Genomic DNA, 27025 nt, shown 5'->3' on the forward strand with positions numbered 1-27025 from the left:
CGCCACCCTGTACAACAGCACCACGTGCGGGCTTGGACAGCATCTGCATTGAAGTTGAAACAGGCTCTTCCACATGTTTTTCCAATTCCTGTATGTATCGCCTGGGTGTTTCCTGGCATGATGCGCGCCAGGCAGAAGACTGCGATTCCTGACCTCGCCTTTCGTTTCCTGTACCGGCTCGTAATCGTGAAGTTGTGCAAGCGTGCCGTGGCTTCTGGTGAAAGTGCAGCCGCGAAACTGCCGACAGCGACGATCCTTTGCTAGCCACCATTACTCAGCACCTTTCTTTCGAGGAAATCCCGTTTCGTTTTTACTGTTGTCCAGAGTGACAGCGGATATATTTGTCTCTCGTATTTCTATATTCTACGTAACTGAACACCTCAGAAGCATTACGCAGAAATGGGCACAAATGATAAACCGATTTACCTTACGGTTACTACAGAAAGATAAAAAATTCTGAATTTCGATACAAAATAGTAATAATCTTTACTTTTCATTCCGATTTTGAAACGTTATTGACAGCCGTCTCATTTACCGTCAAGAAGTCCGCAAGAATTTCCGGGTATACTCGTATAGGCTACTCTACAACAACTCTACACGTTTGATGTAAAGGTTGATTTTGAATGAGTGTGAGCAAATAGTGAATTTCGTGGTGTTTATGGATAGGTTTCAGCCTCGCTCCCGCCTACGTGACTTACGATGTGTGTAATTTTTTTAAGCATGGTGTGTAGATTATCCTAGATGATACTACGTTGACTTAGAATAGGTATGCGGTGAGCGGTAATCCCACGCTGACCTGTGTAAAAGACTGTAACATTTTCTTTTGGATACAGTAAATGGTGCGCATTTGGTAATGGAACTATAATTCTGAAACCGGTTAAACTTTAGCAAATTAGGCAATAAAGACAGCTGCTGGGAAAATAGCGTTTCCAAATATATTCGTGGTTCAAATGGTTCAAATGGCTCTGAGCACTAAGGGACTTAACATCTGTGGTCATCAGTCCCCTAGAACTTAGAACTACTTAAACCTAACTAACCTAAGGACATCACACACATCCATGCCCGAGGCAGGATTCGAACCTGCGACCGTAGCAGTCCCTCGGTTCCGGACTGAGCGCCTAGAACCGCTAGATCACCGCGGCCGGCTATATTCGTGTTTATACAGCTGCAGCCACACGCTACCACATTGTCAAGATGCACAAAGTACAATTCCACATGATAATCAAGCAGATGAGGAACAGCACAAACAACTGTAACACTGGAGGTGTGATGATGTCCTCAGAGAAAAGAATATTCTGAATGCTGACAATCTGTCACCCTAGCTGTGACTGACTGGATTAAATTATCGTTTTATTTTGCGTTCACCACTACTGCGCAGTCTCGGGTACGTAGCTGTTTTCACTTGTGCTACAGCCGAAGTGTCTGTGAAGTCACACAGTGTCAATAAACTTACGGACTGATGGCACTTTAAAATTACAGACATGACACCCACTGTTTATTAAACACCTGTGATGAAGCATACCAGTTAATCTTAAAAGTGTAAGAGCACTTCGACTGAAACCCAATTATGTGCATTTAGGAGGTTATACTACGCAACCACTTCAAAATGGCTACGTAGCCGAGTCCGTGCAGTAGTGGAGAATTCAAAATAAAAGAATAATTTAGTTCAACTAACGACAGCCAAAGCAGTAGACTGTTCTTGTTTAGAAATCTGTTTTGACTACAAGCCCCAATTCAAGTAAAACACTGCATACAGGATAGTTCTACAGGTTCCTCCTGCAGAAACGCAGCCGCGCGGTATTTGCCGAGCGGTCTTAGGCGCTGCAGTCATGGACTGTGCGGCTGGTCCCGGCGGAGGTTCGAGTCCTCCCTCGGGCATGGGTGTGTGTGTGTTTGTCCTTAGGATAATTTAGGTTAAGTAGTGTGTAAGCTTAGGGACTGATGAGCTTAGCAGTTAAGTCCCATAAGATTTCACACACATTTTTTGAAGAAACACGTATCTGTCAATAATCTTTGAGCTGCTATTTATGCATGCCCCAACACACGAGTGGCCTTTGAACTCCAAATGAACGAGACACGTCGGTTCTCTGCACCACTGTGATAATGTCACTTCGTCAAAAACGGCAACTGTTTCATGCCCCAATACTTCAATACTCGGTAAATTTTCGCTATATTCATTCCCACACCGTGTCCCATAAATCCATTTGGACAACAATTTCCGTGCCGGCCGCTGTGACCGAGCGGCTCTAGGCGCTTCAGTCCGGGACCGTGCGGCTGCTACGGTCGCAGGATCGAATCCAGCCTCGGGCATGGATGTGTGTGGTGTCCTTAGGTTAGTTAGGCATAAGTAGTTCTAAGTTCTATGCGAGTGATGACCTGAGATGTTAAGTCCCATAGTGCTCAGATCCATTTAAACAATTTCCGTCTGAAGAAAACATTAAACAACAGATACGTTTCTGCTTATGGCCACCACCAGCAATGTTCATTCGACCTGAGTGGATTAGAAGCAAGCCGGCCGTTGTGACCGAGCGGTTCTAGGTCCTTCAGTCCGGAACCGCGCGTCCGCTACGGTCGCGAGTTCGAATCCTGCCTCGGGCATGGATGTGTGGTGTCCTTGGGTTGGTTAGGTTTAAGTAGTTCTAAGTCTAGGGGACTGATGACCTAAGATGTTAAGCCCCATAGTACTCAGAGCCATTTGAACCATTTCATTAGAAGCCAATAGTCGTAAAAGGTCTGATCAAATGTAGCCAGACACCTGATAGAAGACATTAATATGTGGTTTGTCAGTCCTTCGCCTTCATGACGGCTTCAACTCTCCTGGGAACATTTACAGTGAGGTGTCAATGTCTGTGGAGGAATGAAAGCCCATTCTTACTCAACAGCCGAAACCAGAGAAGGCAGTGATGTTCGAGGCTGGAATCAGGAGCGGAGGCGACGTTCTAACTCATCCCGAAGGTGTTCCACTGGGTTCAGCTCGGAGCTCTGAGCAGGCCAATCCATTTCGGAATGTTATTGTCCACAAGCCGTTGCCTCACAGATGCTACTTTATGACGAGATCATTATCATCCGGGTACAGTCATCGTCTCCGAACTGTTCCCCTTATCCTTCCGCGTTTGGCGCATTCTTAAGCTCAATAAGCGAAACCACACCCTAATCACAAACACCACCTCCTCCGTACTTCACTATTGAGACCACGGATGACACCTATCGTTGTCCAGGCATTCGCCAAACACAAACTCCACCTGATGGACACAGGACATAGCGTGATTCATCAGTCCATATCACTTGTTTCCCATTGTCTACTGCCCAGTCGAATCGCTCTTTACGCTACCACTTTGCACTGATTACAGAAATTTTTGGCTTATTACGACCTGTTCCACTATTGTACCTGTTCCTTTTAACTCCCTAGTACAACCATTGTTACACGCGCTTCCGTGGCCGAGATCACTGGTCATCTGAATGTTGAAAAAAATGTTCAGTGTACCTCTACTCCACGTTCACTAATTGTCTTTGGTTTCTGGGCCTCGGGTTGCGACCCGTGCCCACTTTGTCCCCACCCATTCGTTTCGGCGCCAGAAAGGTTAAAAAAAAACACTAACGCACGATTCTGCGGTGGCGCTCGACCCTGGGTAAACCGGTTCGAGACTTGGTGACAGCTCAAATTTCACTGACAGAATTTGGCCGACAAGAGGAAGTGAGGTGGTGGTGTGAAGTTCCTGATCACTAAGCCTTTCACCAATGTCCTGGATTGAATACCAAATCTCTCTGCATTGTCTCATGAAGGAGGGCATGTGGCACTGTTGATGGTGATTTGTCCGTCGAATGGGAACATTAAGCTTGGCGCTCTCATCATCTTCATTGTCATCTTCAGCTTCATACAGCACAAACGTAACACTACAATCCACATCCACACACACACACACACACACACACACACACACAAACACACACACACACAAATACCTACATGGAATATTACAAACATTGTAATGAAGCATGTTGCAAATAAATAAACATAGAAACAGCTATTGTGCTAGTTGGACTCATGGTAGCACTTTGGAAAGAACGAGTGATTCCTTCCACTAATTTCATGCGATGTTTTAACAAACCACTTTTCGCAATGGTTGACGGTCCTTGTCAGTACATGAAATCTGCCTATTATGGTTTAGGTGTGGTTGTTCCACTTCATAATCACATCACCGAAAGTCGACTTGGACAGGCTTCGAAGGGCTGAAATGTCCCTGGTCGATTTGTTACTCAGATATCCAATGTTCAGTGCATGTTCGAAGTGACTGAGCTACCCTGAGCGACACACTCTGCTGTTACTCCTTCACTACCGACAACACAGTCGACAGCCGCTTATCTGGCGAGCATACCTTGCTCGGCATGTGTGCACGTTAAACATTAGAACGATATTCCTGGTCAACCGCTCGATGTGGCGCTATGGTTACGTGACTTGCTAGACTGGCGTCAGGTGATGTTGATGTGCAGATGCTTTTCAAGTTGCCGTGGAGAAAATTGTTCTCGCAGCAAGATTGGCCTCTGGTGATGTGGAGCTGAGTTGTCTTCAGGCTGCTGCGGAGAACATTATTCTCGCAGGAGGTAAGACCAACGTGTTGTCGGCCTGCGGTGTTGCTGGTTGCCCAGTTCCAGGACGAGCCGATTTCGGGATTGGCTCGACTTCACTTAGAAGGCGCGAGCAGCCTGCTGGTCTCTGTCCCGCAGCAACGGGGTGTTCGTTTCTTCGTGACCAACAACATAATACTCCCCACTTAATTTCATACCGGCTAGGCCGCGTCTAGTGACATCTACCTGTCAGTTCCGCATTACATAGGGGTGTTCGGACGATTTGGTCAGGTAGTAAATGTACTTCTTCGAAATGTGTTGTTATAATTACCAAATTACAGGAAATTATGTTACTGGTCGTTTCCTTCTATTTGGTGCCAAACTGACTAAATTGGTATCAATAGCTGTCTTACGAGATATCATTTTCGATCTTGCTGAAAAGCTGCATAGAGATATACAGAACTGCAACATGTTTATTACATAATTTACTAAGACGTATTGTAATAGCTTCTAATTGTTTGATCTGAGTGCCCTGTCTGTTTGTTTACAGAATGTGGGTGGCTGGGCTCATCTTCGTTGCCATCCTGCTACTTCTCGCGTACCTCGACACAAGAAAACCGAGGAACTTTCCACCGGGTGAGTTGAACATCCTTCTACTGCAAAAGGGATCAAAGGACCAATAATATTTGCTGTGTGTTTCGGCCATTTCCGCAGCTATTCGTTTTCATTTCTCAGAAAATACAAAAACAAAGTAAGAGGCTGTTTTTTAGATTCTGTTCCGTGAATAAAGTTCATAACGGCCGAGCGTTCTTTACGATTTATCAGTGCCACTGTAAATCTTACCACGAGAGATATAACATCTAGAGATTGTACGTATTATGGAGGTACACCTATATTTCTTCTGTCTGCATTGGCTAATTATCTCCAATGCCCATATATTTTTCTTTCGCAGTTCAATCCCGAACGTAACGTCTGGCAATCTGGTTCTTAGATTTTCCCTAATCAGCATAAAGTGGGGCGTAGGGGAGACACATAAAGCAAGCTGAATGTTATCGCCATAGTTGGCTAAGCTCGGTCAAAAGTCAAATAACTTTCCAATTACGTCAGATATTCTCCCAGTACCATGAAGTTGAAAACAATAATGCTAGAAATTCTAGCAGCAGGCAACCACTTCCAGAGAAGTAATAACAGCGGAAGAATGAGATAGACAGTGAGAATTCCCCTACCTGTATCAAAACAAAGTCAATTTTCATATCAGGCCAGCTTTGCTGAAAGGTCTCAATGTTTCAACAGTATCAGGCTGATGCTTGGAGCTCGAGAAATCGGCGGACCGGCCAGCAGTTCCCCTGGTGTAAGAGGCGAGTCGTGTACCTTCTGAGATGGAGACGCTGTTTAAAAGTGTTTCACGTTACTGAAGTCGGGAATTAGTGATTCACAGTGGTCAAACAACATAATCTGTCAGTGCAAGGAAAGCTTATAGTTATTTGTAAGCGCGTTCCCATGACGTGCGTGGAGCTCTGATCGGTGTTTGGAGACGAGTGTTGCGGGTTAGAAAGGGCGTGCGTCGTTAAGAGGCATCCTATTAGATCGTAGAGCAATTAGATAGACAGAGGTGGTGTCTGATGGAAAGCGCAGAGTTAGTGAGGTCTAATTAAAACTGCATCTCTTACCACGAAAAGCTGATGCGTTTTTATTTTGACGTTAGTGTCTACCTACGTAGCTTTGAATTGTTACCCTGTTTTGTCGTTGAGAAGATTTCTGTGGAATTCCAATAAATTTTTTTGGATGTGTGACTGCGTTGTTACTTCCATCACATCCTGGAGAATTTTACTAAAATGAACTCTAGCTGCAATAGTCTACACGAAGTCCTATTGGCCGCTTCTCCCGGGCTTACTGCGCGCCGGCGGTTTCAACAACAATGCGTTAACTGGCCTGTTAGGTGGCCTGGTCTTCCTACACTCCTGGAAATTGAAATAAGAACACCGTGAATTCATTGTCCCAGGAAAGGGAAACTTTATTGACACATTCCTGGGGTCAGATACATCACATGATCACACTGACAGAACCACAGGCACATAGACACAGGCAACAGAGCATGCACAATGTCGGCACTAGTACAGTGTATATCCACCTTTCGCAGCAATGCAGGCTGCTATTCTCCCATGGAGACGATCGTAGAGATGCTGGATGTAGTCCTGTGGAACGGCTTGCCATGCCATTTCCACCTGGCGCATCAGTTGGACCAGCGTTCGTGCTGGACGTGCAGACCGCGTGAGACGACGCTTCATCCAGTCCCAAACATGCTCAATGGGGGACAGATCCGGAGATCTTGCTGGCCAGGGTAGTTGACTTACACCTTCTAGAGCACGTTGGGTGGCACCGGATACATGCGGACGTGCATTGTCCTGTTGGAACAGCAAGTTCCCTTGCCGGTCTAGGAATGGTAGAACGATGGGTTCGATGACGGTTTGGATGTACCGTGCACTATTCAGTGTCCCCTCGACGATCGCCAGTGGTGTACGGCCAGTGTAGGAGATCGCTCCCCACACCATGATGCCGGGTGTTGGCCCTGTGTGCCTCGGTCGTATGCAGTCCTGATTGTGGCGCTCACCTGCACGGCGCCAAACACGCATACGACCATCATTGGCACCAAGGCAGAAGCGACTCTCATCGCTGAAGACGACACGTCTCCATTCGTCCCTCCATTCACGCCTGTCGCGACACCACTGGAGGCGGGCTGCACGATGTTGGGGCGTGAGCGGAAGACGGCCTAACGGTGTGCGGGACCGTAGCCCAGCTTCATGGAGACGGTTGCGAATGGTCCTCGCCGATACCCCAGGAGCAACAGTGTCCCTAATTTGCTGGGAAGTGGCGGTGCGGTCCCCTACGGCACTGCGTAGGATCCTACGGTCTTGGCGTGCATCCGTGCGTCGCTGCGGTCCGGTCCCAGGTCGACGGGCACGTGCACCTTCCGCCGACCACTGGCGACAACATCGATGTACTGTGGAGACCTCACGCCCCACGTGTTGAGCAATTCGGCGGTACGTCCACCCGGCCTCCCGCATGCCCACTATACGCCCTCGCTCAAAGTCCGTCAACTGCACATACGGTTCACGTCCACGCTGTCGCGCCATGCTACCAGTGTTAAAGACTGCGATGGAGCTCCGTATGCCACGGCAAACTGGCTGACACTGACGGCGGCGGTGCACAAATGCTGCGCAGCTAGCGCCATTCGACGGCCAACACCGCGGTTCCTGGTGCGTCCGCTGTGCCGTGCGTGTGATCATTGCTTGTACAGCCCTCTCGCAGTGTCCGGAGCAAGTATGGTGGGTCTGACACACCGGTGTCAATGTGTTCTTTTTTCCATTTCCAGGAGTGTATTTCAAGCATAGGTACGTCTCCACCACGTGTCTTTTGCTGGCACGTGTTGATATTTCATCACTGGTCCGTACCCGCTGCCCACAGTGCTCATCTACGTACACTGTCTGCGCCTGCTACCCACTGGAATTTTTGACTCTCATCTTGTAACCATCCAATTTAGGCGGTACTCGACATTCTAGCCCGTGTATTTTAACCAATGTTAAATTAGTTATATGTATACATCCGATGATGCGGTTAAATCATCTCGAAACCGCTAGCGTATTATGCTGTGTAACAGAAGAATTGCTAACAGCTAAAGCGGCTACCAAAAAGATTTCTTTTTCAAGATTTTAATAGTTTAAAAAAAATTAAAATATGTTATCGTGCAACTAATTTGTGGGTAGCTAGAGTGCAAATTCATATATTCTGAAGACCCCACGGCAATGATACAACTACGCGCTAGGTGAAATGGTTTTGTGTGAGAAACTTGTCTTTAGCGATGAGGCAATACCAATTGCGAATAACACAGCGAACATACGGAATGACTGAACCTGAGGAGGAAAAACATCCTACACTAAGGCGAAACACAACCGGGACTCGTTGCAAGTTAATATGTTCTGTGCGATATTGTAGTTTAAAGTTTTTGGCTGGTTTACCTTCACAGGACCAACAGTTACAGGACACTTGAGTCAAGACATGCTGAAAGACTGGCTCATGTCTCAGCTGGAGACCGACAGTGAGGAATGAATATACCTACAACAAGGTGCTATACCCCACTTGTGCATCGAATTATATTGATTGTGTCATCTTTACCAGCAAGCCTACCAGAACAACGGCAGTGCTCTCGATGAAAAGGGTAACAACGTATTACGTCAATAACACGCCAAAAAAGCGTAGCAACGACACCGCAGGTAAAACCTGTTTAATTATTTCTAATAACCGTTTTTAAAGAGAGAAGTGAAATAAAGTTATCATCAATCCTTTCCGAAAACCAGTCTTATGGCGGAAACGCCAAAGAGACTCAAAGATTAATACACTTTATTATTATTATTCGTTACAGTCAACTTTGGACTACGCTAAGCATCAGTCATTTCTTGTGCTTTTTCTTGCGTTCTTCCCAGTACTTCTTCATTTTTTCTGAGTGGGCTTCTTTACGTTCTTGCGACCAGGTTGTTCCCGTCTTCTTTGATTGCGTTCGGTCTTTGAATCCCTGTATTTTGTTGATGGCATTCCTATATTCCATTCTGTTGTAAACTGTCTCTGGTATAATGTTCATTTCTGCAATGTCTTCTTTTACTTCTTTCAGCCAGTTAATTTGTGTCTTTCTGCTTTCCATGTATTCCAGGATTTTCTTTGCCGTTCTTTCTGGTGCCATTCTTTTGACATGCCCATAGAAACTCAGTCTTCTCTTTTTAAAGGATGTTGTCAGTTTTTCAATTTTCTCGTATAACTCTTTATTGGATCGCAATTTATATTCTCGTCCATCCTTTTTAGGTCCTAAGATCTTTCTCAGTATTTTTCTCTCTTTTATTTCCAATTTCTCCAACAGACGTTTTCTGTTCAGTGGGATGCATTCAATCGCATACAAACTTTCTGGTTTTATTACCGCATTGTAGTGCCTGAGCTTGGCATTGATGGAGATCGACTTTTTATTGTATACATTTCGGCATAGCTGGTATGCCGTTTCCATCTTTATTGCTCTTTCCTGTAGTGAAACATTTGGTAACCCTGTCGGTGTAATCCATTCCCCTAGATACTTAAATTTATGAACTCTCTTAATTATTCCATATTTAGTTTGCAATGTCTGTGTTGGGTCTGTTTTGTCCTGTATCATCAGTTCTGTCTTTTCATACGATATTTGTAGACCTGTCTTCTCAGCGATCTCATGCAGCATTTCTATCTGAATCTTTGCTGTTTCGATGTCATCTGCCAATATTGCCATGTCATCAGCAAATGCCAGACATTCAATTTTTGTTTTATTTCTTCCTAACGTTATCCCATTTTTCACTCCAGCTTCTGCCATCTTCTTTCTCCATTCCCTGACCACTTTTTCAAGGACAATGTTAAACAACAGTGGGGAGAGCCCATCCCCTTGTCTAACACCTGTTCCAATTACAAACGGTTGTGACAATCTACCCAAAAACTTCACTTGCGATTTTGTTCCCGTAAGGGTTTCCTGGATTAGACTTCTGCTTTTATCATCAATCCCAAATTCTTCTAATGTGTTAATCAGAGTTGGTCTATCAATAGAATCATATGCTTTTTTGAAGTCTATGAATGTAATTACTAGATTTTTCGATGTGCGTGCGCGAAGTTGTATTATGGAGAGTAGACTGAATATCTGTTCACTGCATGATCTTCCTTTTCTAAACCCAGCCTGATATTCACACAGTTCTTTCTCTACCTGATTTTCAATCCTGTTTTGTAGTGCCTTGGATAGGATCTTATAGGCCACTGATAACAATGAGATACCTCTGTAGTTATTTGCATTTGTCTTGGCACCCTTCTTATGTAATGGATGAATGAACGCTGTCTTCCATTCCTCCGGAATCTTCTCTGTATTCCAAATCTCTTCAAACAGTGCCTCGAAATTATTTATTAAGTTTTCTCCTGTGTATTTCAGTAGTTCCGCGACTAACGAATCTTTACCAGATGCTTTATTGTTTTTCAATCCTTTCAAGATCTCTTTAATTTCTTCTTTATTAGGTGGTTCAGAGTCTGGTAGCTTATTCTTAGGCTTCTCAAATGTCAAGGTTTGATCAGGTCTTTTGCAGCTTAGCAGCGTTTCAAAGTAGTTCGCTAGGTGTTGGCAATTTTGTTCCACGCTGGTGATCAGATTTCCTTTTTCATCTTTGAAGCAGAGTGTCGGTGGTTTATATCTTGTTATTGTAGTTCTGAATGTTTGAAAGAAATTGCGTGTATTGTTCTTAGAAAATTCATCTTGTATTTTCTGTATTTGTTGTGTGTCATATTTCCTTCGTTCACTTTTAATGATTTTCGTCGTTTCACGTCTTTGCGTTTTGAACTGCTCCCAGTCAGTTGGCCTTTTGGTTGAGTTGTATTTCTCCCAAGTTCTGGCTCTTTTCTGTAGTGCTTTCTCACAGACCTCATTCCACCAGGGATGCTTTTTCTTTTTGGTTAGTAAAATTGTTTGTTCTGCTGCGTCTCGTATTGAGGTTGCAATTTCTTCCCATTTGTGACTTTTGATTTTATCTGTCTTTTCCTTGTAGTCGTCTAAGACTTGCTGATTGAGCATTAAGTCCTGTACTCTGTATTTGGCTATTTTTGTTTCGTCACTCTTGTGACTTCTTTCTGGTGTTAATTTCATCTTAATTTTGGTCAGATAATGGTCAGAATCAAAGTTGGCCCCTTTCACCACCTGTACATCTTGAATGTCCCTTGAATTATCATAACTTATTGCCACGTGATCAATCTGGAACTCGCCAAGTAATTTGTTCGGTGATTTCCATGTTGTTTGTTTTTTGGGATTCTTCTGGAATTTAGTTGTCATAATGTTCAATTTGAATTTCTCACAACACTCTACTAATCTCTGGCCATTCATGTTAGTTTTAGTGTGTGCTGTAAACCTCCCTGTGCTTTTTGATAATTCGTTTCTTCCAATTTGTGCATTAAAGTCTCCTAACAGAATTGTAGTGTGTTGCTCAGGGATCTTCCCTATTGTTTCTTCCAGTTCCTCCCAAAATGTCTGCACTTTCTCTGGATTTTGTTGGTTGTCTTTATTTATTGGTGCATGGGCATTTATAAGTGTGTACTTTTTATTTTTATTTCTGAATGTTATCAATGATATTCTTGGTGATTTAGATTTAAATTCTAGTACCTTAGTAGAAAATGAGTTATGTATCACAAATGCTGTGCCATATACCCGAAGACCTTTTGTATTCTTTACTATCTGTGCTGGTTTCCCTTTATAAACCCTGTACTGGTCTGCCTGTACTGTATCCTCATCTGGGTATCTTGTTTCTTGTATAGCCAGAACTTTTAGTTTGTGTTCATCCATTAGTTTTGTCAGTTCTTTTTGTTTACCTGTTCTCAGCATTGAGTTCACGTTCAGTGTTCCTATGAACGTTTGATGTCTGTTCCTATGTTTAGCGTTAGGGATCCTAGGACCCTCCGACTGGTCTGTTGCGCAATGATGCTGGGCCCCCGGATCCGAATGCCCAGCTTCGGTGGTATTACCACCACGGGGAGGAAACTTTCTCATTGCACCTTCCATTTCTGATACTTGGTTAAAGCTGTTGTTTCCAGAGGTATACACCTCCTTCCACTAAGACTTAGTTCGCTACACTAAGAAGTTAATTCAGGCCGCTCCTCTGGAGTACAGACGCCTTTCGCAGCCGCTTCTCTGAAGTACAGACGCTGCTGATTGAAGATAACTCTTCCGCTCCAAAAGCCGTTGGGACATATAGTGTCTTCTTCCGCCTTCTAGACCGTTGGTTAATCTTCACCTCTTCCGCCAGTTCCGCCGTTCCGATGATCTTCATCTCCGCCTTCACTGCCGCTGAGGTCTTCACCGTTACCCTGGCAAGGGACCCTTACGAGGTACTATCACCCGGGCCAGGTGAACCAAGGTTTTTTAACGAGGTTGTTACTCCTCCCCCTCCTCCTTTTTCAACCGGGCTTGGGACCGGCTTTGGCGGAGTTTTAATACACTTTGGAATATACATGTATCTTCTGTACAATTACGATCGATTTTCAACTTATGATGGCCAAACAACTGCTCCGACGAAAACAGCTAAGTTACATACAGAAGGGAACAGGCGACAAATGAGAAACAGGAAAACGGAACTTCGTGTAGGAAAGGCTGTCCTTGCCTCCAGTGGCTGCGGACTGTATTTCAGGGACAGCAGACAGTACGAGTGTTTCATCCTTCACCACTTTCTACACTTGACAAGCTTTCACTTCCTGACCAAACGTACTGAAACAGAAACTCCGCATTAGAGTTTTGTAACAATACCGTAATCTAGCTGACGAGCTTCAGAGAGTTTGTTCAGCAGTCTCTCTCTCTCTCTCTCTCTCTCTCTCTGTCTCTCTCTCTCTCTCTCTCTCTCTCTCTCTCTCTCTCTCTCTCTCTCTCTTGCTCTTTATTTTTATTTCTGTGCCCGGATGCCCATCCTGTCCCCATAGCCGTCAGCTGACCTCTACGAAATCCATATCCTGTAACATGATCGATGGTTGATAAATAAATGTAAATATGAATTGCTTCTGGGGCGGAGGTTGAGGACCAGACCAGTATTTGCATAAATGAGCGTGGAAAACCGCCTAAAAATCGCATTCAGGACGGCCAGTATGCCAGACATATGGTCGTTAACCCGGCGTGCGGATTCGAAACGGTTCTGGCATCCTTCCCTGTCTCACAAGCTAGCGTGCTCGCGTTACGCTCTACGAGTAAGGCTGAGTTTATACAGCAGAAAACTGGAATGTTACGGCCATCACAAAAGTCATTCACTATTAAATAAGCTTCAAAGACCAAGACAAAGTTAAGCGCTCAAATGATGGTAACATTTTAAAACCGCTAGATAGTCTATCTTGTTTCCGTTACAGCATGCTTTTCACTCAAGAGAGAGATCTTCGGTGGCCTCTATACAACAGTCGTGAGGAATTTCTCAGATTGTTGAGGAAGATGAAAATTTAACTGTCATGGGAGATTAGAATTCGATAGCAGGAAAAACAAAAGAAGTAAAAATACGCTCCTGGAAATGGAAAAAGGAACACATTGACACCGGTGTGTCAGACCCACCATACTTGCTCCGGACACTGCGAGAGGGCTGTACAAGCAATGATCACACGCACGGCACAGCGGACACACCAGGAACCGCGGTGTTGGCCGTCGAATGGCGCTAGCTGCGCAGCATTTGTGCACCGCCGCCGTCAGTGTCAGCCAGTTTGCCGTGGCATACGGAGCTCCATCGCAGTCTTTAACACTGGTAGCATGCCGCGACAGCGTGGACGTGAACCGTATCTGCAGTTGACGGACTTTGAGCGAGGGCGTATAGTGGGCATGCGGGAGGCCGGGTGGACGTACCGCCGAATTGCTCAACACGTGGGGCGTGAGGTCTCCACAGTACATCGATGTTGTCGCCAGTGGTCGGCGGAAGGTGCACGTGCCCGTCGACCTGGGACCGGACCGCAGCGACGCACGGATGCACGCCAAGACCGTAGGATCCTACGCAGTGCCGTAGGGGACTGCACGGCCACTTCCCAGCAAATTAGGGACACTGTTGCTCCTGGGGTATCGGCGAGGACCATTCGCAACCGTCTCCATGAAGCTGGGCTACGGTCCCGCACACCGTTAGGCCGTCTTCCGCTCACGCCCCAACATCGTGCAGCCCGCCTCCAGTGGTGTCGCGACAGGCGTGAATGGAGGGACGAATGGAGACGTGTCGTCTTCAGCGATGAGAGTCGCTTCTGCCTTGGTGCCAATGATGGTCGTATGCGTGTTTGGCGCCGTGCAGGTGAGCGCCACAATCAGGACTGCATACGACCAAGGCACACAGGGCCAACACCCGGCATCATGGTGTGGGGAGCGATCTCCTACACTGGCCGTACACCACTGGTGATCGTCGAGGGGACACTGAATAGTGCACGGTACATCCAAACCGTCATCGAACCCATCGTTCTACCATTCCTAGACCGGCAAGGGAACTTGCTGTTCCAACAGGACAATGCACGTCCGCATGTATCCCGTGCCACCAAACGTGCTCTAGAAGGTGTAAGTCAACTACCCTGGCCAGCAAGATCTCCGGATCTGTCCCCCATTGAGCATGTTTGGGACTGGATGAAGCGTCGTCTCACGCGGTCTGCACGTCCAGCACGAACGCTGGTCCAACTGAGGCACCAGGTGGAAATGGCATGGCAAGCCGTTCCACAGGACTACATCCAGCATCTCTACGATCGTCTCCATGGGAGAATAGCAGCCTGCATTGCTGCGAAAGGTGGATATACACTGTACTAGTGCCGACATTGTGCATGCTCTGTTGCCTGTGTCTATGTGCCTGTGGTTCTGTCAGTGTGATCATGTGATGTATCTGACCCCAGGAATGTGTCAATAAAGTTTCCCCTTCCTGGGACAATGAATTCACGGTGTTCTTATTTCAATTTCCAGGAGTGTAGTAAGTGAACATGGACTGGAGAGAGGAATGAAAGATGAAACCACCTGGGAGAATTTTTCATAGGGCATAATTTAATCATTGCTAATATTTGGTTTAAAAACCACGAGGAAAGATTGTAAACGTGGAATAAACCTGGAATCACAGGAAAGTTTCAAGTATCTTACATAATGGTAAGACAGAGATTTCGAAAACAGATGCTGAACTGCAAAACATTTGCAGGGGAACATGTGGACTCTGAGCATAATTCATTGCTTATGAGCTATACATTAAACCTGAGGAAACTGCAGAAAACTAGAAAATTAAGGAAAAGGAAAGTGGACGAGTTGACATAATCAAAGGTTGCTGAGCGTTTCAAATGGAGCATTAGACAACGATTAACTGAAAAAGGGATAACGTACGCAATAGAAGACGAATGGGTAGCCATGAGTGATGAAGTAATGAAGGCAGCAGAGGATCAAATAGTCAAAAAGACAAAGTCCAGTAGGAATCTTTAGATAAGGCAGGAGATATTGACTGCCATAGACGAAAGGAGAAAATACAAAAACGCCCCAAATGAAAAACGAAAAGGGAACTTGAAGGCAATACTCTAGAAAATGCAGACGACGGAGGTGAGATGGGCGATATAACACTGCGACAAGAATTTGGCAGTGCGCTCAAAGACCTAAGTCGAAAGACAGCCCCTGCAGTAAACGACATTTCGCTCAGAATTATTGATATTCCTGGAAGAGCTAGCCATGGCAAAACTACTCCATCTTGTGAGCAAGATACACAGGCGAAATACCCTCAGACTTCAGGAAGAATGTAACAGTTCCTATTCCAAAGCAGTCATGTGCTGATAGATGCGAATATTACCTATCTGTTTAATAAATAATGGTTGCAAAAAACTGACACGAATTATTTACATATAAATGGAAAAGCTGGTAGAAACAGACCTTGGGGAAGATCTGTTTGGGTTTTGGAGAAATGTGGATGAAGAATTCCGCCATATGCAAGACATGTTTGCCCGCATCTCGTGGTCGTGCGGTAGCGTTCTCGCTTCCCACGCCCGGGTTCCCGGGTTCGATTCCCGGCGGGGTCAGGGATTTTCTCTGCCTCATGATGGCTGGGTGTTGTGTGCTATCCTTAGGTTAGTCAGGTTTAAGTCGTTCTAAGTTCTAGGGGACTGATGACCATAGATGTTAAGTCCCTTAGTGCTCAGAGCCATTTGAACCAGCCAAGACACGTTTGGAGTTTTGTTTTACCTGGAGGTGTTTCAGCACTTTTTGTGCTATCTTCAGTGGGCTATTTTATTTCCTTTCTTTAAAATTGTTATTACATATTAGCATTTAGAGCAGGGGTGGCCAACCTTATCGGCAGGTGGGCCAAATTTGAGAGGGGATATCCCTGCGGGCCGCATTACAAATTTTTGTTTTGTGAACTAAAACAAGCAAGAAATATTAATCTATTTTTTAAAGGAAGTAAAACAAATCTGAGGACAGAAGATTTAACATGCAATTTAATGAAATCCAATGCTAGTGAGATGTTTGCCTTTGTTTGACTGAACTAAGTGAGTCAGTGTTGATGTCAGCTGAAGTTGTTGCTACTTGCATGTTTCTAGATGAAAATCAGTAATTCGTGTTCTCATTTGTCATTTGATGTAATTCATCCAACTAAAAAGCTGTTCACACACATAAGTGTTTCCAACTAATGAAATCATTTTAAAGCATGCTTGTAAAACACTGGACATTTCTTCTTGTCCAAATATGTTTTATGGAACTCTTCCCGGACAACCTGATTAAATTTCTCTTAACTGTGCATCACATTGCATTTCTCAATATCCCATTTGCAGATATTCCTGTAGACATTTGCAAAATGGCGTAGCAAATACAAAAAAGCACACAATGTTTCTTAAAATTTTGAAATGGATTTTCGAATTCGTATTTCAAGTCAGATATCAAAGAAGCGTATTTAATCGCTGCCGCCTGTGTGATGTCCGATTGCTTTGACAGTGTAGGAAAATGTGATAAGTTTTTATTCGTAACTGTTGTTTCCAAAGCCGAAGTTTCATTTGGAATGTGGAAATAAGATCATGTATGACATTAATCAGCTGATCTTTTCCTTGGAGTCGAGTATTAACATCATTTAGAGGGCTAGTTATATCGACCAAGAATGCAAAATAGAAAAGCCATTCTTTATTTTCGAACTCCGGGAGTCTCTTTGAGTTGATTTCAAAGAATGATTGAATTTCTTGCTTCAAATCAAAGACTCTTTTAAACATTTTCGCACAGGTTAGCCACCTTACTTCTGTATAATACGAAATGTTATTGTGCTCTGAATCCAAAAACGTCAGAAGTTCTTAGAATTGACGGCAATTCAATCCTTCCGACTTAATAAAAGTTCACTGCTTTGACAACTACATTCGTGACATGGTCCATTTTGAGGGACTCGGCACATAAATTTTATTGATGGATAATGCAATGAAAGTTTAACATCGACGAATTGCCAACTTCGAGGGCCTCGTTTTCAATCAGCTGAACTAAACCTTCGTGCTTCCCAGCCATTGCTGGAGCACCCTCCGATGTTAGCCCCGATGGGTTGTTAAGTTTTAACGAAAATCTAGTTAATGGAAAAATAACTGGTTCCAACAAATATCGCGACTTCGTGGTATTCTTAAGTGGATGAAATTTCGCGAATTCTTCTGTTTCATTAAAATGAGCATCAACACCTCTGACATAAATCGCCACTTGGCGGTATCAGCAATATCTTTGCATTCATCTAAAGCTATAGAATAAAATATAAACTCCTAAGTACGATTTTTAAAATTATCTTCAATTTGTCTTCCAATGACGTCCACATGTCTAGTAATAGTTTAACGAGACAGGCTTATTTTTGAGAAATCCTTTTTCTTTTCTGGACACACAATTTCAACGATTGTCTCTAAGTATTCCTTAACCATTTCGCCATCTGAATGTGGCTTTTGATTTTTTTGCCAGTATCAGAGCTACTGCACAACTTGCTTTCACATAGCATGTTGACTGAATTCGTCCTTGTAAATATCTGCTGTTGAGCAGAAAGTTTACTTTTTCAGTCGTTCACCTGGTCGAAATTGTCCCTTGTAATTATCAAACATAACTGCATGTTTAGTCCCGTAATGCCGTTTGGTGTCATATTCGTTTGGAACCTAGACAGACTCATTTGCTTTATATTCCACAAAAAATAGTTTACAGTCAACTTGTCTTAAAAAGTTCTCAACTACTCTGTTACTTTCTTCTATTTTTTTACTAGTTGCTATACCAACTTTACGTTATGAACTGGAACAGACTTTTTTTACCATAAGTCGGAAACTGACAAGGGGACCACACGGTAATCGGAGTTCTGTAATTTTTATATATATGGTACATGAAGTTCAGAATCAAATATCAGTTGTTCGATGCAACTTTCAAAAATTCCCTACAAAATCTACTTTAAAGTGGTTTAACTCCATAAAGCAACTTGACTGTTTTCATGGGCTGGTTTAGAGAAAACATTTGGTAGTAAATATTTACGTTTGTGAATGAAGTGATTATTGTTAAGGATTGTACGTGGTTTGTTTGCAGTTGAGATATGTATTTCTGGACTGATGCATTGTATGTTGTTTATGACAATATGTCTAAAGTTCTGGTTTTATAGCTTATTTGGAAAAAAGGTGGATGTATGCATTAGTTTACATACCTTACATGAAGCTATTGAATGTGTATGTTGGTAGCTGTAAGTTTGCTACACAGTCTACAACTTATCTGCAAACAGCGAAAATGTAATTTTCATTTTTGTTTATTATGCATTTCCGATCGAAAATGAGTATGTATCGCGTTGTTTCGCGTGTTACTTACGGTTTTGATGTTGTGGTGTTTGTCTCCTTTGTTTGTGATGTGGTAACACGCTGATTTCGTTCGGAAGTGCATAAAAAACAAAACTAAAAATTAAGTTTTCGCTGTTTGTAGATGACAAGTTGTAGATTGTGTAACAGTCTTACAGTTACCAACATAAACATTAAATAGATTCATGTAAGGTATGTAAGCTAATGCATACAGCCATCATTTTTTCAAATAAACCATAAAATCAGGACTTTAGACATATTGTCATAAACAACATACAATGCATCAGATCATAAATGCATATCTCTACTGTGAACTGTAAACGAACCATGTACAATATTTCACAACAACCACTTGATTCACAAATGTAAATATTTTGTACCAAATGTTTTGTCTAGACGTTAATATGTAATAACAATTTTACAGAAAGAAAATAAAATAGCCCACTGAAGATGGCACAAAAAGTGCTGAAACATGTCTCTGTCAAACAAAACTCTAAAGGTGTCTTGTATAGGGCGGAATTCCTCATCCACTTTTCTTAGCAAGCATGGAAATAAGAAGAACTGCAACACCAGAAGATGATTATTCTGGAGACATGTAGGACCATGCGGGGCAATACCGACCTACATCTACATCTACATACATACATACTCCGCAATCCACCATACAGTGCGTGGCGGAGGGTACCTCGTACCACAACTAGCATCTTCTCTCCCTGTTCCACTCCCAAACAGAACGAGGGAAAAATGACTGCCTATTTGCCTCTGTACGAGCCCTAATCTCTCTTATCTTTGTGGTCTTTGCGCGAAATATAAGTTGGCGGCAGTAAAATTGTACTGCAGTCAGCCTCAAATGCTGGTTCTCTAAATTTCCTCAGTAGCGATTCAAGAAAAGAACGCCTCCTTTCCTCCAGAGACTCCCATCCGAGTTCCTGAAGCATTTCCGTAACACTCGCGTGATGATCAAACCAACCGGTAACAAATCTAGCAGCCCGCCTCTGAATAGCTTCTATGTCCTCCCTCAATCCGACCTGATAGGGATCCCACACGCTCGATCAGTACTCAAGAATAGGTCGTATTAGTGTTTTATAAGCGGTCTCCTTTACAGATGAACCACATCTTCCCAAAATTCTACCAATGAACCGAAGACGACTATCCGCCTTCCCCACAACTGCCATTACATGCTTGTCCCACTTCATATCGCTCTGCAATGTTACGCCCAAATCTTTAATCGACGTGACTGTGTCAAGCGCTACACTACTAATGGAGTATTCAAACATTACGGGATTCTTTTCCCTATTCATCTGCATTAATTTACATTTATCTATATTTAGAGTTAGCTGTCATTCTTTACACCAATCACAAACCTGTCCAAGTCATCTTGTATCCTCTTACAGTCACTCAACAACGACACCTTCCCGTACATCACAGCATCATCAGCAAACAGCCGCACATTGCTATCCACCCTATCCAAAAGATCGTTTATGTAGATAGAAAACAACAGCGGACCTACCACACTTCCTTGGAGCAACCCAGATGATACCCTCACCTCCGATGAAAAGTCACCAACCAGGACAACGTACTGGGTTCTATTACTTAAGAAGTCGTCGAGCCACTCACATATTTGGGAACCAGTCCCATATGCTCGTACCTTAGGAGTCTGCAGTGGGGCACCGAGTCAAACGCTTTCCGGAAGTCAAGGAGTATGGCATCCGTCTGATACCCTTCATCCATGGTTCGCAAGATATCATGTGAAAAAAGGGCGAGTTGCGTTTCGCAGGAGCGATGCTTTCTAAAGCCGTGCTGATGCATGGACAGCAACTTCTCTGTCTCAAGGAAATTCATTATACTTGCACTGAGAATATGTTCGAGAATCCTGCAACAAAGCGATGTTAAGGATATTGGTCTGTAATTTTGAGGATCCGTCCTTCTACCCTTCTTATATACAGACGTCACCTGCGCTTTTTTCCAGTCGCTCGGGACTTTACGACGTGAAAGAGATTCGCGATAAGTGCAAACTAAATAAGGACCCAATGCTGTAGAGTACTCTCTGTAAAACCGAGTTGGAATCCCATCAGGACCTGGCGATTTATTTATTTTCAACCCATTCAGCTGCTTCACAACCCCAGGGATGTCTATCACTATGTCCTCCATACGGGCATCTGTACGAGACTCAAACGGCGGTATGTTTGTACGACCCTCCTGCGTGTAAGATTTCTCAAATGCTAAATTTAAAATTTCAGCTTTAGTTTTGCTGTCTTTAGTTGCCAGGCCAGACTGATCAGCGAATGACTGGATGGAGGCCTTCGAGCCGCTTACCGATTTTACGTAAGACCAGAATTTCCTTGGGTTTTCAGCAAGATCTTTTGCTAAGATATGACGGCGGTAGTGGTTGTATGCTTCGCATATCGCTCTTTTTACAGCAGCACGAATCTCTACTAACTTTTGCCTGTCCTCATTCTCCCGATCTTTCTTGTACCGTGAGTGCAACTGTCTTTGTTTCCTTAGCATTCTCCGAATTGCGCTGTTAAACCACGGTGGGTCTTTTTCGTTCGTAACCTACTTTTTCGGCACATACTTCTCCAATGCGTCATTTACAATGTGTTTAAAATTTACCCATATTTCTTCCACGTCCATTGTACCGGAAGTAAATGAAGTCGATTCATTTACTAAGTGGGATGCTAACAACTGCTTATCTGCTCTTTCTAGTGAGAATACTCTCCTAGCCTTCTTGACCGACTTTTTAACTTTCGTAACCATTGTCGTAATAACAACATCATGACTTTAAGGTTTAAGAATGGTCAACCTCCGTTTATAGCATTTGCAGATTCAGAGAAAGCTTTTGGCTGTGTAGACTGGGAGACACTCTTTCACATTCTGAATTTAGAATGGGTGGAATACGGGAGTGAAAGTTTATTTACAACTTGTACAGAAACCAGATTGAACTCTTAAGAGCCGAAGGACATGAAAGGGAAGCAGCTGTTGAGAAGGAGGTGATTGAGATTTGTAGGCTTTTCCCAATATTATTCAATCGTACATTGAACAGCAGTAAGGAAACGAAAGAGGAATTTGGAGGGGGAAAAAAGTTCAGGAAGAATACAAAAACACTTTGAGGTTCGCAGGTGACATTGTAATTCTACCAGAGACAACAAAGGGGCTGGAAGAACATTCGAGTGGAACATATTGTGTCTTATAAAACGAAAAGCAACAAAAGAAAACAAGAGCTATGGAATATGGTCGAATTGAATCGAATGGAGCTGAAAAAATTAGGTTAGGAAATGAGGCGCTAGAAGTGGTACAGGAGTCTTACTATTTGAACAGCAAAATAATACAGAGGATATAAAATGCAATCTGGCTATAGCAAGAAAATCGTTTCTGAAAAAGAGGGCCGGGGTGACCGAGCGGTTCTAGGCGCTACAGTCTGGAACCGCGCGACCACTACGGTCGCAGGTTCGAATCCTGCCTCGGGCATGGACGTGTGTGATGTCCTTAAGTTAGTTAGGTTTGAGTAGTTCTAAGTTCTAGGGGACTGGTGACCTCAGAAGTTAAGTCCCATAGTGCTCAGAGCCATTTGAACCATTTTTTGAAAAAGAAGAATGTGTTAACGTTAATATAAACAGAAGTGTTGGGAAGTGTACTCTGTAGATATTTGTTTGGAGTTGACGCTGTTACGAAATTGGAAGGAGGACGATAACCACTTCAGACAAGAAGAGAACAGAAGCTTTTGAAATGTGTTGCCACAGATGGATGTTGGAGATTAGATGGGTAAATCATATGACATGAGGAGGTAGCGAATCGAACTGCGGAAAGAAAAGAAATTATGGTACAGTTTGTCAAAGAAGGAATCGGTTGACACGCCGCATTCTGAGGCATAAAGGAATTGTCAGGTTGGAAATGGATGGAAGTGTGTGGGAGAGGGTAAATACTGTAGAGGAAGACCAAGGCATGACTATTGTAAGCAGACTCGAATGGATGTTGGTGCAGTAGTTATTCGGAGAGGAAGAGACTTGCGCAAGATAGCGTAGCACGGAGATATGCATAAAACCAGTTTTTGAAATGAGGACAACAACAACAGGGGTCAGTCTTCAATAAAAAAAAAATAAAAAAAAGTGCGGTGCCATAAACTTAACAGCAAACACAAATCTGTTATTCTCGTGTTTTAATCTTAAGAAATGGCAATTCATTTCAATTTAGTTTCATGTAATCCAGTTACGTATTCGAGTGCTTCTACGCGCCTGCAGATGCATATAGGGGATAGCGGCAAGATTACACAACTGGCGCGCGCTGCAAATAGCCTATGCCTCAGGCAACCAAAGAATACTGGCGTCGGACAACCAAAGAATACTGGCGTCGGACAACTGTCTGCTCTGAGCGACTGAAAGCGATCAAAGGCAGTCCAGTTCCCCGTCCACCAACCCCCCTCCCTTTCTCTCCCTCATCTGGTATTGTGCGTAGCGGCTATTGCCATGGGGAAAGGAAATTAATGCTGTGCTGACTGACATAGTAGTAATTGTGCATAGGTTCTCACCACGTTTCTTTTTTTTTTTTCTTTCGGCGTATTTCTTGTTTGTGGAAGCTAGAAAGGGAGCAACACTGAGAAGCATCCGTATGCAGATATCAGCTGATCAGATAGAGTGAACGGTACAATGATTCAGCAGACGTGACGTGTACTCCATTTTCCTCCTTGAGTCATCAGCAACTCTCAATTTCTATCTTAGTCTTTACGTGATATAAGACTGGACGCTTTGTAACCGCAGGCAGAGTGTCGTCCATAAGGTATTATGCTGTTTCTCGTACTTTGAGATGAAATAAAGTTCATGTGCATATCTCCTAAACGTAAGCCTTTGGAAAACCGGACATTGATCTATCTTGGATGGTATCAACCGAAGCATTAACATGCCTAAATCTTAAGGCAATAGTAATTCGTGGAGGATAAAAGAAGCAGCTGCTCTTGATTCGTGTAAAACAACACACGATCTTCGAAATATGTTGCAGTTTATGTTTATGTTTGAGGCTTACTATATTAGTGCTCAATTTTGTGGTGAGTACAAAACAAGGCGCACTAAGCAAATATTAAAAGACGAATAGAATTGCCTGTAATATACTGGACAATAGAACTAACTTTTTTTCCTTCGTAGCGGGTAACACAGAAAGGAATATACTAAAAGAAATTGGTAATTTTCATTTATGCTTTATTTGTTTTTCTGTTCACGACTAGTTTCTGCTTTGTAAGGCCATTTTGAAGTGGTTTACTGCACAAAAGATCTCCACGAATAAAAACGTAGTGATACGGAAGTAACTTATTAGAAGAAGAAAAATTTTCATTTGCATTGACGTGGAAGCATCTTTAAATTTACGATTTCTGTTAGTTTTGGCTAACACACATGCTGCCTTGGTGATTTTTTGCGCCTTATCAAAAAGTCAAGCTGCCAAACCAATAAGACTGAGTATATGTGACCCAAAACGAATAATAAAAGTAAATTTAAAGGCGTTACCATTTGAATTCCTGTGGCATATTTTTCTATTTGTAATAAGTTTCTAATAAGTTAGTTCATGTCGTTGCATTTCTATTCGTGGAGGTAGTATTTGTGCTCTATTTTATATCAAAAATTACCAGAAAATGGCCCAAACGACAAACTAGGCGCGCACCAATAAAATACGGAAGAAGCGGAAAAATTCCACCTTCTTTTAATACATATAAACTTTAGTGAAGTTCGTACAAAATTGGTCAGGCTGAACAAGATTTTCAAGTCTAAACATTTTTGTGTGGTTTGAATAGTTTGCATGTTATGGCGATTCCACCGACACGTTGCGCATCATTACGATGTGTTGCATTCAATATTTATCTAACCCAATCCACTCTAATCTCTCAAAACCTTTTCCTGGTCCTGATGAGTTGAAATGAAGTTTATGATAGAAGAATGTGATTATGAATGTTATTAAAATACTTTTTATTTTTTATTGAAAAACAATCTTTTCAACCATATTAATTGTAAACAATTAATGCTTTCATTAATTTGTAAGTAAATTTTGTGGGTAGAAAATTCTTTTTTTGTCATGGCATCCGAGGCTCATTTTTTCATGGTGACTAACGTATTTGAAATAAAAAGAATTTTAGGTGACCAGATTAAACCGTCTTGATTTTACAACGATGTACTACAGCTCAAGATGAATGAAACAGGAAACTGAGCGTGGTAGCTGCATAACTATTTTAGGTCTTATAAGGTGAACAAACGTAGAATAAGACGGGAAATATTTTGAACATCTACTACATGAAACAGAAAACAGGAAAATGTCTTCACTTCTAATAAATTCCCTATAAGACATTCATTTATAATTACGGCACACCGAAATTTAGTACAGTGAAAGGCAGACACCAATTATTTTAAATTATAAATGGAATAGTCTCTCTTCTTCTCTACAGCATTAAAAGATATTTTTAAACAGATCAGTCACCCTAAAGAAATCCTGCCTTTCCTTAAGCGTTACTTATCTTCTCAACGTCAAAATTATTTTATAGATTCTGCGTAACATACCCAAAGCCTTCTAGACGAAAAATATTCCTTTTTAAGGATGTCTGGTCCTCTGGAGTTGTTGCTGTATGTAGCCCCCTGATACATTCTGGTAGCCGCTGTTTCCGTGGTGAATGCCACATTCACAAGTGATCCTCGGGATTCCAAGGTATAATCTGCTCTTGACGCTAAAATCAGTTTTGCTCAGTCGTCTGCCTAGTTGCTTTCGTTGCACCATCGTAGGCGGGCTGCGTGAAGACCAACTGCTAGAGGATTTCTGGCGAACAGCACCTCAGCTCGTCGCTCAGCTTCCAGCAAACAGTCCATCCAGCCGATTCCCTTCGCAGTTTTTGTAAAGCGCGAACTCGTCTTCATTGTGCACAAAGTGTGAAATACTAATCTTCTTTCATTTTCTTCACCTGACCCGTGCTCGTATTTTTTATTCATTATTAAACCTACTCCTGCATTACCCCTATTTGATTTTGTATTTATAACCCTGTATTCACCTGACCAAAAGTCTTGTTCCTCCTGCCACCGAACTTCACTAATTCCCACTATATCTAACTTTAACCTATCCATTTCCCTTTTTAAACTTTCTAACCTACCTGCCCGATTAAGGGATCTGTCATTAGACGCTCCGAGACGTAGAACGCCAGTTTTCTTTCTCCAGATAACGACGTCCTCTTGAGTAGTCCCCGAATGGGAGACTATTTTACCTCCGGAATATTTTACCCAAGAGGACGCCATCATCATTTAACCATATAGTAAAGCTGCATGCCCTCGGGAAAAATTACGGCTGTAGTTTCCCCTTGCTTTCAGCCATTCGCATTACCGGCACAGCAAGGCCATTTTGATTGATGTTACAGGGCCAATCTAATCAATCATCCAGACTGTTGCCCCTGCAACTACTGAAAAGGCTGCTGCCCCTCTTCAGGAACCACACGTTTGCCTGGCCTCTCAACAGATACCCCTCCGTTGTGGTTGCACCTACGGTACGGCTATATGTATCGCTGAGGCACGCAAGCCTCCCCATCAACGGCAAGGTCCATGCATGGTTCGTGGGACGGGGGACGGGGGGGGGGGGGAGCCAAATTGATAGGAAAACAAAATACGTTGCATTACTTATTGAACGCCCCTCGTATAAGACAATATTTACTTTTGTGACTCCATCTCAAGCTGCAATGTAAGTATAGCTTGAGTTTGTAATATTTAGACGTTCGGGATGTGAATAGTTGAGAGCATATAGGCCCTACGTGGCAGCTATTTCCAGTGTACTGTATTTGTAATATTTATGGCTATACGGTGCTTTTTCGTCGAATGCCAAAAAATAAAAAAGAAGCTACTGGCACGCAGTAACGACGGCAACAACTAAAGAATTCCACTTACGTGTTGACTGCACCTGTACGTTAAGAAAACGTCCATAGATACTTTATTAACAGGTTAAAGTTTGAAGTAAATGAGTTGTACGGTTTCATTTGCATTAACTTTTGATAAAATAATTTTCTCTTGCGCTCACCTGTCGTTTCATATGCGCGTGTTGTCTCGGGAGATAAGGAATCGACTTTAAATTGTGGCAAAAGTTAGGTGTAGACGAAGGTTTCATTTGACGCTTACATGTGGAGATG

General features: G+C 43.1%; 1 protein-coding gene across 1 annotated transcript in view; it reads left to right on the forward strand.

The window, feature by feature from the left end:
* Nucleotides 1-5117: 5117 nt before the first annotated feature.
* LOC126187946 (probable cytochrome P450 303a1) overlaps nucleotides 5118-27025 on the forward strand; it is a 113368-nt gene continuing 91460 nt past the window's right edge. The window contains exon 1 of the mRNA XM_049929321.1: nucleotides 5118-5202. Coding sequence (XP_049785278.1) covers nucleotides 5118-5202 — 85 coding nt within the window. The remainder of the gene's footprint in view (nucleotides 5203-27025) is intronic.

This window comes from Schistocerca cancellata, chromosome 5 (genome assembly GCF_023864275.1).
Source record: "Schistocerca cancellata isolate TAMUIC-IGC-003103 chromosome 5, iqSchCanc2.1, whole genome shotgun sequence".
NCBI lineage: Eukaryota > Metazoa > Arthropoda > Insecta > Orthoptera > Acrididae > Schistocerca > Schistocerca cancellata.